Raw genomic sequence first — 12,867 nt, 5'->3', positions numbered from 1 at the left:
TGACACTCACTAATTATTATTCTTTATCTTATCAGAATGGCTGGCGCTTCATACATGTGAGCCTGGTGCAGACACGTGAGCTCTGTCTAGCCCCTACTTTTTTGCTTCCTATTAGCTCTGCCGCTGTTCTGGCGGCATCGAACCCCTCCAGGATTTTCAGTATTGCTCTCAGCAGGCTAAACGGTTGACCGTGCTAAGGTCCTGGCAGCCACGCCGATTCACACTGGCCGCTACTGTATAGCCCCGACGGAAATGGACACGAGCGCCCCTACTTTCTAGAGATACGCTGTTCGGTGTATAGTGCGAGTGGTCTGTTTCAACATTTGTCCATCTCTCTTTCCCTCCCTCGTTTCCGCCGTGTCGTGGAACCACTTGAAGGCGGCCTCTCTTCAAGCGCACATACATTGTTGCGAAGTTGAGGCCCGAGTGGCCACCAAGGTTCCGTGGCTAATGATGCGCCAGGTGCCGGGCGAAAAAGTGATCTAGAGCGACGTCCAAAAGATGCGAAAATCAGCTTTGTGTACAAATTTTCAAGATGCGGATTTACAAGAACGGCTCGATGATTCTAGGAGCACACTACATGTCAAAGCTTTTACTCGCCCCCCCCCCCCCCCCCCTTGTTCGAGCAGCCCTCACAACACTCAAGCTCAAGCCCTATTGGAGCAATTGATTTCCGTCTTTCACTTCAATGTCTGAGTTCAACGCACTTCTCGGCCAATTGCAAATGTCGCACAGTCTGCAAAATCCCACCCATGGTGTCGCGCCCCCCCGCCAGACTTCGCCTCTGGTGCCCAACCGTCAACCCGCCCTTGATGCAATGAAGACACAATTTCATGTGAACCTGGGGTCCAAGGCTGTTTCCACGAAGTGTCGTTAGCGAAGGCTTTCCGCAGAAATTAGTAGGTTCCACATGGCGAATGACCCCTTTACAGTTCGGGGGGGCAGAACTCGTCTCGTTCGTCGGCGCCGGGTCGTTGAACAGATACACAATTGCTTGTCAATTATAATGGCGTGACGCTGGTTTCGTCGCCACCTCTTTGGCGAAAACGACGAAGCGTGAATGACGGTCCACAGCTGCATGCACGCTCGCCGGTGCCCATCCTTTGTCCATTACGGCCGCCGGACACAACAACACGCACACGCACACACGACATATAACACACTGAACGATTAACGCCTCTGCATGTGTATGCGTGCATACCGTTAACTTTTCTCCACAACATTCACTCCACTTTCTCCGGAACAGGGCAGCCAACCGGTTCCGGCCTGATTAAGGGCCTCGAATTTCCTTTGTCACTTGTCTCTCTAACGCGTGAAGGCACTAGTCGTGACACCAGCCTTTTCGACTCCCCTCGCACCTGCAGCAGATCACGTGACATGAGATCGGAACAAAGACACGGCGCAAAGGCGAAGAGAAGCACGGTCACGTGAGCCGTGCCTGGGACAGCATTGCAGCTGCGTGAGCAGCGACGGTACGAACGCGCCTTAAGTGTGCGCACAACTGTCCTCGCAATAGAAGAGTCGTCGGCGCGTTGTCAGGGACTTCGGAAAAATTTGCACTGTAATGCACAGACTTGTTCGCTTGAACTCCAGTCATACTTGTGCAGTGTTCGCCGGATGGCGGCAACACCGTGACAAACGTTCTGAGAAAACCGACCACACGATTGAACGAGAACGACACGTGACAGCCCTCGACGTCACCGGAAGGGGGAAGAAATAGCGGAACATAGAAAGCAGGTGAGGCGAATTGCCAGGTGGACAATTAGCAACATTATGGGCAACGTGGCGATTTATTGAGCGAAGGCAGCGACTTGGCACTGGCTAAGCCTTGCGTATATGTATATTTACGTGACGTCGCACGGGACAGCCGCAAGTTTGTTATATCAGCCGCAGGCGAATACGGGAATCGTCAGCCCGGAGCCCAAGTTTCGACAAAGTTACATGCTTTCGTCAGGAACTCTATTTCCCTGAACACGTCGGAGTCGGGGCAAATGTGCTTTCCAGGTCGCAAACCGGTTGTCCGATTTGGAAAGGTCAGCAAGCAGGTCCAAGAAAGCGCCGGGGCGGGTTGGCTCGTTCGACCCGTTTGGTAATCTGCAGGCAAACGCCACCCGCTCTGTGCGGGTTGGCCCAACCTGTGACAGTACCAAGCTCGCGTGCACTTTATGGAAACAAAGCTAACGTAAGCTTTGGGGCGTTCGCTCACTTGTGGTGAAATGAAGCCTCCTGCGACTCCTTTAGCTCGTTTCTATTTTACTCCGGAGTTAAAAATAATGCACCGATAACTACAAAAAAATGCACCTTTCAGCAGCACGCAGTCTTGCTTCCTCCAATATGCGAAGAAAGTACCACAAACTCATTCGTTAATTTTTTCTGATCCCCTTTCCGTTGAACTATGTTATTATTCTTTTTCAATATTTTACGAGTGTGCTTTTGCAGTTGGGCCATGTGGTAATTCAGCCCGCGCACAGATCCTCATTTGTCTTGCAAATTGGCATTCAAATTACATACGTTCCGTCCACCACGCCGTAGTAAACTGTCCCCCCCCCCAAAAAAAAGAAAGAAAATAAATAAATAAATAAACAAACAAACAAACAGAACTCGAATGACGCAAAGTGATAGTTCACGTTTTCCCGTAAACAAGTTACTGCAGCAGCAAACCACACACGTTCGAGCGCGCATCCACACTGAACCGGACAATTACGGTGCCTTTTCCTCTTTTCTTAAGTCCCACGACCACTGCTACTCGTTGGTATTCACCTGTTGGAACATGGTTAAACGGACCGAAACGTTCGGGACACAATAACCGTCTTCGCTTCCTTTCGCTTTTATTCCGTCGGGGGCGCACAACAGAGTATGAGCGGCACAGAGTGCAGATAATGGAGAAGTGAGAGCAGCGCACTTTGCAAAGGCATCTCGCTTCGCACAATAACTTCCGCGTGCCGTTAGCGAGGGAAGGCACCGGATCCCCCGCGCCAGTGCGCGCTAAACACACGCAGCGAGAAGAACGACAGGCGTGCATTTCCGCACACTTCAATGCCACTGGCACACTGCCCGCGGCGTTGTGTTCCGCGGACAGACACTCGTTTGCGCTGAAAGGTAACACGTGCCGGCTATAGCTCTCTCGCGCACACACACACACACACACACACACATTGTGACGGCATTGACACTGCAAACGCAGAGCCGGGCCTATACAGACAGGCTTTTATATTCGTCTGCCTCGCTCTCTCCCTCGCCCGTACATATAGTGTACCCGAGTGAGGTGAATAGTCTCAAGTGCACGCTCGCGGCCTTCCATGTGGCACCGCGCGCACACTCGCGCCACAGAGAAGGGCGTCGCGCCAGAGAAAGCGCGCATTGAAAACGCCGTAATCTGGCGGCATCAAAAGCGCGCCAGATTCCTTTCAGAGTTAGCCAGAAAAGAGCGCGCGCGGCGCCCGTGTGACGTCATCGGGGAAACCCCCTTCCTTCGCGGCGCGCGCATTTGGTGCCTTCCTTTGAGCGTGCACTCCGGCGCCACCGCGCTTTCGCACTTCCATGGCAGACAGAGGGCGCCACACAACACGCCGCTCGAAGCTTTGTGATTTCCCCCTCCCGCAACCCCAACGCGCTCCAATAGAGCGTCCATGTTTGAGAATATCGCTACTCTATATGCTATATCGTTCAATGGAAGGCATGCGCGCACAGCCGTATGCCCACATGCGCGTCAATAGCGTCCTCGAGTGTGTATGCATATAGCACCGGGGTTTCGCTTGCATGAGTATCTAAAGAAACCTGTGGATGACGGGGATGTTCAAGCATGGGAGATATGCGGCAAGGAAAGTGTATTGCAGATCGTGTTTCACGTGTCAGTAACGGTGCAAGGTCGTTTCAGTGACACGATGCACCACGTGTCTCCGTCTGTGCATTGTCGCGATTGAATGTGCGGGTTGAGAGACGTCGGCGTCAGACGAGCTTCCATCGATCGACCGAAGTGCCGAAAAGTGCTCGGGGTCTAGCAACGGCCGTTGTTCAGCGTCGGTGGTTCCGCATTGCACGTACAGCATGACTTTTCAAAGCTGTTCAGAAAGGCATCGGACAACCTCACGCACGATATGCACAGCGCACTCCGTCACGCACTCCGTCATCGTCATGCTTAGCAATAGCGTGTGGAGATGGATAAGTTCTACAAGGAATGACAACACTTTGATGCAGCGCTGCGTTGTCCCTGGCCGATTACGGCAAATCAGCGGTGGACAAGAAGGTGCTGTATTGTTCCAGAATGGCGGCTATCAAAGCATATGCAGCTGAACTTTCAACTTGTTTGTAGCCACGGCCTTGTCTCGCCCGGAAATGTGTGTGAGAGAGAGAGAGGAAGATAAAAGAGATGAGAAAGGCTGGGAGGTTAACCGGTAGATATCCAGTTTGCTACACTGCACTGGGGAAGGGATAAAGGAAGACAGGAAGATCTTTAAAAAATGCACACACATAAAAATAGTAGGAGAGGGGAAAGAAAAGAATTAGAAACACACACATACAAAGGAACGCAGGACTGCCACAGTCGTTCAAGCAGGTCGCTTGATTGGAGAAACCTCAGTAGCGCCATCAACCACTTTCTCGTGTGAAGGTCGCAGCAGCCGGCACTCCAAGATTGTTTGCTCAGAAAACGGCGGCGAGGAAAGAATCGAACATATCCTCTGTCATTGTCCTCGCTTTGCAATTCTCAGAGCCGGTCGCTCGTGACGGCGTTGGCACGCCTCGATGACCGGAAATGTGAAGAAGCTCAGAGCAGTTATACCTAACTGTTCGTCCCCTCGCAGTGTAATCTTTGTCTATCGCTCTATCGCATATCCCTATCTCGTCGCCCTCAATACAGAGACAGAAGTCAGGCAATGCTGTGAACGACGAGAGATGTTCGGGGGCAGGGGTGCTTCATTACTACCCTTTGGATAGGGGTCCAAACAGTTCATGGAAATTCCCTGCACGCTTTTTGTCAAATAAGATTCGATTGAAGTTGCAGCATTGCTTGTTACAAAAGAAACCATTGGCGTTGACTCACGTAGGTACACAAATAAAGGAAAAATGTTATATCCTGGTGAATAAATAGTCTAAAAGTGAGTGTCGGGGTTCCCCCTCACGGGTGTTCTGCCCTAACTGAACACACACAGTCAGAGCATATAACGGCAAGCAGTATTGCCTCCAATCAATTCGTGTTTTAACTACCCATATTTAAGCCCTAATTTTTCTTTCCGTGTTAACCTTCCCATTTGAGTCACCGTAACCGCAGTGTAAATGGCTTTGTCTGGCGAAAGCCCCGTCCTTTCTAAGGCACCTTTCTTTCTTTTTGATTATCTGCACAGTAGCATGAAAATCCTGGCTCATCAATTTCACTTACATTTTCTGGAACACAGAGTCCATTCGGCCAGTATTGTTTATGGCTAGATTCTTGTTCTTTCCCTATCCGTTTCTTCATTTCCTTTTGGTGAGCTATAGACCGAAATTCGCAAGCGTCCGTTTAAGTTCTAAACCTTTCGAATTGACCGCAGGTACTACTTCATATCTTACTGTTCACGCGTAGAACCAATGTAGCGAGCCAAACTAGAGCCGCCGCAACGCCACGTTCAGTGAACAGGCCCAGTAAGAGTCTGAGAACTGGACGCATTATTTAACATATTTCAAGCCCAGGGGTAAACAGAAGAGCGATATAGAATCGTTTCATAAAAAATGGGCGAATTCAAGGCCAAGAGAGGCGTGGTCACTCGCGGCGTGTCCATCAGCATATTCGTCGTCGCTGTCCTGCCATCGTCATTGTGCCGTGGTCGTCTTTGCCGTCGTTGTGCCCTCTCCATCCCAACCTCAGACGCCCTCGTGGCGGTGACTCCATTGTTCCGGTAAATGATTTGATGATGCCTATGTTTCCTTGCGTCCGGCCCGTTTCTTTCTTCACACAATTTGTTCGTGCTTGAATGCGTTATTGCATTTTCATTGATCTGTTATTGCACATAGCACAGCGGCCACGCTATCTGTCGTCATCTTAAAACGTAACACTGATCTGACTCCACTAATGAGCGACGAGCATAACTTAAACCTCACTTTCTTGCTTTTGTCATCTCACAAGTACTTATTCCTTTATACCACGCCACATTGAACGCCTATCTAGGTGCCACACCTAGATCATTCCCGTTACGTTTCAAATAGGTTGCCGTAACGGCCCTCTTAGGAATTCTTGGTCGCAAATTGTTGACCTATAACAGACTTTATTGTGCAGCTTTTCCATGCGGGCAGTATACGTTTGGCATTTCACAATACCAAGGAAGCCCGGCAGGAAAAGTTGCTATAAAGGATGGCTCATTGGCACATTTAATTAGAGCCAAGGCACCTTCACATAATGACCCTGTCATCAACGCATCCTGCTCGCGCCGAATAAAGACGTTCGTTTTCCATAGGAAGATTAATCCCTGTCTACGCACACACACTGGCAAAGCGTCTTCGCGTTATTCTCCCGGCAATGACATGCGATAGTTCGTTCGACAAAAAGCTCACTGTGCGACGCTCGCCCTTTTTCTGTTTTCAGGAGACCGACTAACATGTTTTCTTTTTTCTTCACAAGAACTGTGAACTCTAAAATGAAAGGAAAAAGACGCAGTAAGGCGATGAGAGATACAGTTGTTTCATTCTGCAGAGGAATTTGCGGTGCGCTCCAGGGAACGCTTCGGTATAGAAAATAAAGAGGTCACCATTTTACAGAATGTGTACGAACTACACCACCCCTACCAGGGCGGTGACGGGGAACCCCTATGCAAATAGACCGAAGCCAAACCAAACCGGTGCACCTAAATAGAAGCGACGTCGGCGTACAGTATCATGGTGAAGACCCTCTCATGGGCGCAGTGCTGAATATGCTCGTAGCGGGCTTTTAATTCGCACGCTGCCCCCGCGTGTATTGGAAGCCAGCGCTGTGGAAAACATGGCTGCTAACCCTCGTCGGGTGACAGTTATTGGGCACGGTTTAGGGCACGGAGTGCCCCCGCCACGTTTTTGCTGGGCGCGGTGGGGACGGACAATGCTTCGCCTTCCCGCTCGCTCTGTGTGGGTGCGCGTTGTGCGAAAACGGAAGAGTTGGGGAGGGGGGAGGGAGTGAGAGGGGACGACTTTCAGCTTTTGTCGGCTTCACCCGCTCAACTGAGGACGTTTCTTGCCCGAACGAACGTCAAGGACGCGAGCTCACTGTGCCGTAGCTGAGTGTGTGCCGCGACGTGGGTATAATGCGCTCCGCAATTACAGCAACAAGCACGACACGACACTGCTTATCGAAGCGGCTATCGAAGTATAAATTATAATGAGAAAATGTCCTGGCTTCACTTAGTAACCGTGGAATGAACGCAGAAAACTAACACTCTATATGCGTGCAAAATTGAAGATCCATAACTGATGCAACAAGACGCGTTTGGCACTCGTGAAGGAAGCGGCTAACAACACGTAAATTAAACCAAGATGATGCCCGTTTATTCCGTTTGCCTAAGAGAGAAGTAGTAGCGGGCATCACCCATGATGTACACGCACATTTAATAATAATGAAGAAAACCTGTTGGTGCACAGTACCCGCGGAATTAAGGAAAGAAAACTAACACCAATAGGTGCGTTGCTGTGTCTTTCAATGTCACAGAAGGTTACGTAGAACATCATTGTTTTCCAGAGACGCAAAGTGGTCTCGCATCTGAGTGCGAGCAGCGAAGGAAAGCTCTAAACCATATTTGAGAAATAAAGTACGGCGTAAAGAAGGCGCGTAATGCCAGGAGGCGGCACGAGCGCAACACTTCACCAGCGCCGGCAACGCCTAGCGTAGCCTAATCGTTTCGATAGCAATAGACCTCGTCAGATTGCAACACTGCACCGCATCCTTCCGCGTTCTCACATGCACTAGGCGTCGAACTGCAAGGAAAAAAGGGGGACAGGCTCGTGCATTGTGGTAATTCAACGATGAACTTTCGCGCAAACAGAGGGGCGCGAAGCGTGCGCCGCGCCCAAGCAGCTGCCGACCAGCAGCAGGCCCGTGCCTCATGGCTGCCGCGTGCCCAAGAACGCCGCAGAAAATACGCGCGCCGTAACCTAGCGGCGCGTAGCGGCCACCGCGGCCCCTCGTCGCACTTTGGTCACCGGCGGCGGCGCTTGCGAGGCCGCGCCTGCGCGTGCGCGCGGCGGGGGCCGGGCGGGCCCCTCGAGCGCCTCCCACCGAGAGGAGGCGGCGGCCAATGGGATCGCCGGGACGGCTCAGGCCCTCGCGGGCCGACCGACCGGACCGGGCGGCCGGCGGCACACAGCGGTCACACCGAGCTTGTCGGCCCTTGTGCGCGCAGCACGTATTGCCAAGTGCGGAAACGGTGCGCGCGGGTGTCATCGTGCCCCCGTCGCTCCGGTAAGCGTTCGCGGTGGCCTCCACGTCGACTTCGCCCTGGCCGCGCGCCGCCGCCGCGTGGCAGAACGATGCGGCCGCCGACCTGCGGCCCGCGGCGTGCCCGTGCCAGCTATGCTCGAGCGGCGTCACGGCCGCCGACCACCACCGCCAGCAGCAGGCCAGCCCGGCGGCGCTGGCCTCGTTGGAGCGGGAGTACGCGGCCGCCTTCCCGTACGGTGGCCCGCCGCCTCACCAGCCGGCCATGGAAGACCTCAAGCCCGTGGTCTCCTCGAGTCCCCCGCAGCAGGTGGGCGGGCACACCAGCCTCCAAGGGGGCCAACACCACCACCCGGGCCAGCAGCAGCCGCACCCAGGCCACGCGGCAGGTGGCCACGGTGGCGGAGGCCATGGCGGCAGTGCCTCCAAGAAGGACCTGGACCGCGTCAAGCGGCCCATGAACGCGTTCATGGTCTGGTCGCGAGGCCAGCGACGCAAGATGGCGCAGGAGAACCCCAAGATGCACAACTCGGAGATCTCCAAGCGGCTGGGCGCCGAGTGGAAGTTGCTCTCGGAGGCCGAGAAGCGACCTTTCATCGACGAGGCCAAGCGGCTGCGCGCGGTGCACATGAAGGAGCACCCGGACTACAAGTACAGGCCCCGACGAAAGACGAAGACGCTGCTCAAGAAGGACAAGTACCCGTTGGCCGGTGGCTTGCTCTCGGCCGCCGACGCCGCTGCCGCCGTGCGGCCCGCCAGCGCGCCCCAGGTGCCGCGCGACATGTACTCCATGAACGGCTACATGCCCAACGGCTACGGGCCCAGCGCCGCGGCGGCCATGATGCACGACGCGTACCAGGGCTACGGCTCGCAAGTCCACTACCCGCGCTACGACCCGCAGCTGCCCTACGTGAACGGCTCGTACGGCTCGCCGAGCCCGTACGCTTCGGTGCCCCAGATGCAGCTCAAGTCAGGCGGCGCCGAGTCCAGTCCCACGCCGCCTCAGGGATCGCCCGGAAACCCCCGCGGTCGGGCCGGCTGCACGCCGGACCTGCGGGACATGATCTCCATGTACCTGCCGCAAGGGGGCGATGGGACGGACCCAAGGCTCGCCATGCACTACCAGCAGCAGCAGCTCCAACAGCAGCAGGAGCTGCAGTAGCGCACCGACGACCAGCCCGGTGAGTGCGGCCGTACGCGTGTGACGACTGACTCTCTTCGCCTATGGCAGGCGGCAAGCGCTGTACAGATCTCGCAGACAGAGTAACGACGGCTCGCGCGGAACACGTGAGAGAGAAACGTGGTCGTCCGTTGTTTTAAGTGTGTTTATTTCTTCCTTTCTCCTGGTAGAGCAGGCACCGCGCACCAAATGCACGCCCGAAGGTTTCTCTCACGTTCGCTCAGCTGTAACGCCATGCTGCTGCTTCTCCAAGACCTCACGCGCGATGTGGTTCCGTTGTGCGCCCGAACACTCGGGAACTCGGCTTGTGTGGCTGTTTGTGTGCGTGTGTGGTTTACGCGTGCGAACTCATTGCGGACACAAAAGAGAGAGAGGAGGGAGCACGGTCGCGAAGACAACGCGGAAAGACTGCCCACTCGTCCACCTGCAATGCACGCGTGAAAACCCCAGTCTCTACACTGCTTTCTACTCGCTCAGTCAGCGCCGACAAAAACTTCGTCATCGTCGTGTACAGGCACAAGAGTTGCAGGAGACAGAGGCTCTAGAGGTGGGCTTCTCCGGCCGACACCGAGTTTCGCAGGGCCCTCGCAGTCTGCATCAGCAGGTTCGTCATCTCTCTCCATGATACATATTGTTTGGTTATTTTTTTTTCCCTTCGCCTCTGTCTCACTCTGTCGTTACCCCATCATCTTCTGGCCGTGTGGACCCCCATCCGCAGACGAAAATCGGCCAAGACAGTGCGATGTGTATGTGTGTGTGTGTGAGAGAGAGACTCGATTGTGTATAAAAGAAGACAGAAAACGAGGAAAAAAAAAAGACAAAAAAAGCCTTCCTGTTGTCGCGTCTCGTGCCGCCCTTATGCGCTCCGAGTTGCGGGCGTGGAAAAAATACCATTTGTAAATAGATTGCACTTTCACTGTCTCATGAACCATGCGCGCGACACGGTCAAAAATAAAGAACGACAACAGTGAAAAGAAAAAAAAATGGCCTTCGAATACGTTAGTCTGACTCGTCTCATTATTTCGGTCGGCTTCTTGCATCATCACTGCTGGAGCGGACACGCCAACAACCGCGATTGCTTACAGCAAGGGACGCTTTCCCTGACCACTATGTGTAGTATACGTTCAGGTTGTGTGGTCGACGCTTGCTTGCGAGGGGTGACGCCGTGTCAGTTTGTGTTTCACGTTTGCTTTGCAGTTGGTTCTTTAGAACCAGGGCAACGTTTTGTGGTTCCCAATGGTGTAGCATTTTGTTCCGCATACTGTGGTGGATCCGATCGTGATGGTTTACGTTCACTGTACATTGTCCGAGCCCCCATTCACCCGAACGTTTATGAATAAGGATAGTGAAGACTATTTCCTGAGACTTGCACTCGCGCCCCCGCGTAAGAATGAGCAATTTGCCGGTGGTATCCCTAGAAGCTGAGCGCTATGTATACCGTCGCAACAGTTCGCTGTTACTGACAAATGTTTACTTCAAACGAGTAGTCACGTGAGTTTCAGGCGCATCGCGCGTGATCATTCGGTAAGAACTATGCAGAAAGCGTATCGAGATGTTTTCTAACTTGCATGTATCTGCCGCGTTGAAGTGTGATACTTTTGCCCTTGCCGCATGTATCAATGCGCGACGAAAGGAAGTGTTCTAACCTGATATCGATACGCTTCGTTGCACAAATGATCGATTGTTTATTAGGCCCGTTAAAAAATAGATGCCGCGCTGATTGCAAATGATGATTATGCTTTAGACGATCGTACTGCTACTACACCGTTTTAACGCTGATTTCTGCATGGACATCGCTTTTCTAGAGATGGCGCAGGCTTGAGATTGAATCTAGTGGTAACTTTATACGTGCCTGCGATTATTCAAGTCACTGGGGATTAGCGTGTTTCTGTAAAGCTTTGTAGTAATGTAAAAAGGCGCGTCAGAGAGATCGAGCCAGCGTACACGCATAAAACTTGGTACGCATTACAACCCAATTATGCCACGTATGTTTGTGCGCTCAAACAGTTGAGCTGTCTCGCGGTAGACTAGCCGTGGCATGACGCGGGATGGGAACATCTAGAAGTGTGCGGTATACGCTACGCTCGCAACACAAACCCGCTGCAGATTTCGGGGGTGCATGGTGTCCCGTGCTGCAGGGCATAGCCTTGCTAAATGGAGTTGCGTTGGCGCTGCATAAATGGTTTTCTTTTTTATTGAAACGCTACTAGGTATGCCCCTCATTACGTGCGGGGTTTCTTGTGACGTGTGTTGCTCCCGAGTTACGAGATTCTTGCCATCGTTTCTCCGTGCGCATATTGCGGTACACACACCGTATGCTCTAATGCAAAATATAGGAGCTCGGAGGAAAATGTCTTATTGTTCTCAGCCCTGACAATACTGTGGATCCCATCGAAAAGTATAAGATTGATAAGTTACATTGTTAACTTAAATTGCTGCCGACACTTTTAAAGTACTTTTGTACCCTAGCTGTTACTTAGCACTGGAGTTGCTTTCACATTGTCAGCTGCAGGTATACAATGGAAACGCATAGAGATAACTAAGCCCACTGTTCGGGCGCATGAGATCGTAACAGTGCTCAAGTGCACTGGAATCTTATAATTGGGGATTTAAACGATGCAGGAAAATGTACCTTAGTCTGCCACGTTACGCCTACGTGCTTGAGAAGAACATGCTAAGTAATGTTTTTCAGTATGCTTAGTCATCAGCGTGCTTCACATACTTGCATGTAGCACTCAGTACAAATGACCGGCTCCCTAGATTGTTCTTTATCATTGAAAATTGTGCCAAATATTCTCTGTTATTTTAGATCTCGCTTCTTCTCGAAATTATTGCGAGACGTACGTAAATTGTAGTGATGTACACCTTGGGATTAGTGCAACCCAGCATGTAAGTGTCGCGGGTGCTATTCGGGCACGGCTTACGTGAGTAATAACAATAACGCGAGTCGGTTAGCCATATAGGATGTGGCATTATATATATATATATATATATATATATATATATATATATATATATATATATATATATATATATATATATATATATATATATATATATATATATATATAAATGGGGCAAGTCTAGACGTCTTCAAATTCTTGTCCCGTTCTTAGCGCTGCTTACTTTCAAAACCTTACTATTTCGTCTCTATTCTCGAAATAACGATGACAATAACAATTCCCGTCTGCGTTTACAGCCTAGTGCGCAGATACCTTGAAACGATGTGCTTCCCTATTGAGTGTTTCAAGACATCTATGTTTGGGGTCGAAGACGAATTGCAGATTATGTACTGTAAGGCAGCAATCAATAT

The 12,867-nt window shown here is 51.9% G+C and overlaps 1 protein-coding gene across 1 annotated transcript; it reads left to right on the top strand.

The window, feature by feature from the left end:
* Positions 1-8,293: 8,293 nt before the first annotated feature.
* LOC142573001 (transcription factor Sox-3-like) lies at positions 8,294-10,202 on the top strand. The gene has a single exon (XM_075682487.1). The coding sequence runs from the start codon at positions 8,640-8,642 to the stop codon at positions 9,534-9,536; it is 897 nt and encodes a 298-aa protein (XP_075538602.1). The 5' UTR covers positions 8,294-8,639; the 3' UTR covers positions 9,537-10,202.
* The last annotated feature ends 2,665 nt before the right edge of the window (positions 10,203-12,867 follow it).

This window comes from Dermacentor variabilis, chromosome 2, assembly GCF_050947875.1.
Source record: "Dermacentor variabilis isolate Ectoservices chromosome 2, ASM5094787v1, whole genome shotgun sequence".
Taxonomy (NCBI): domain Eukaryota; kingdom Metazoa; phylum Arthropoda; class Arachnida; order Ixodida; family Ixodidae; genus Dermacentor; species Dermacentor variabilis.
This window is presented reverse-complemented; position numbering and strand designations above follow the sequence as displayed.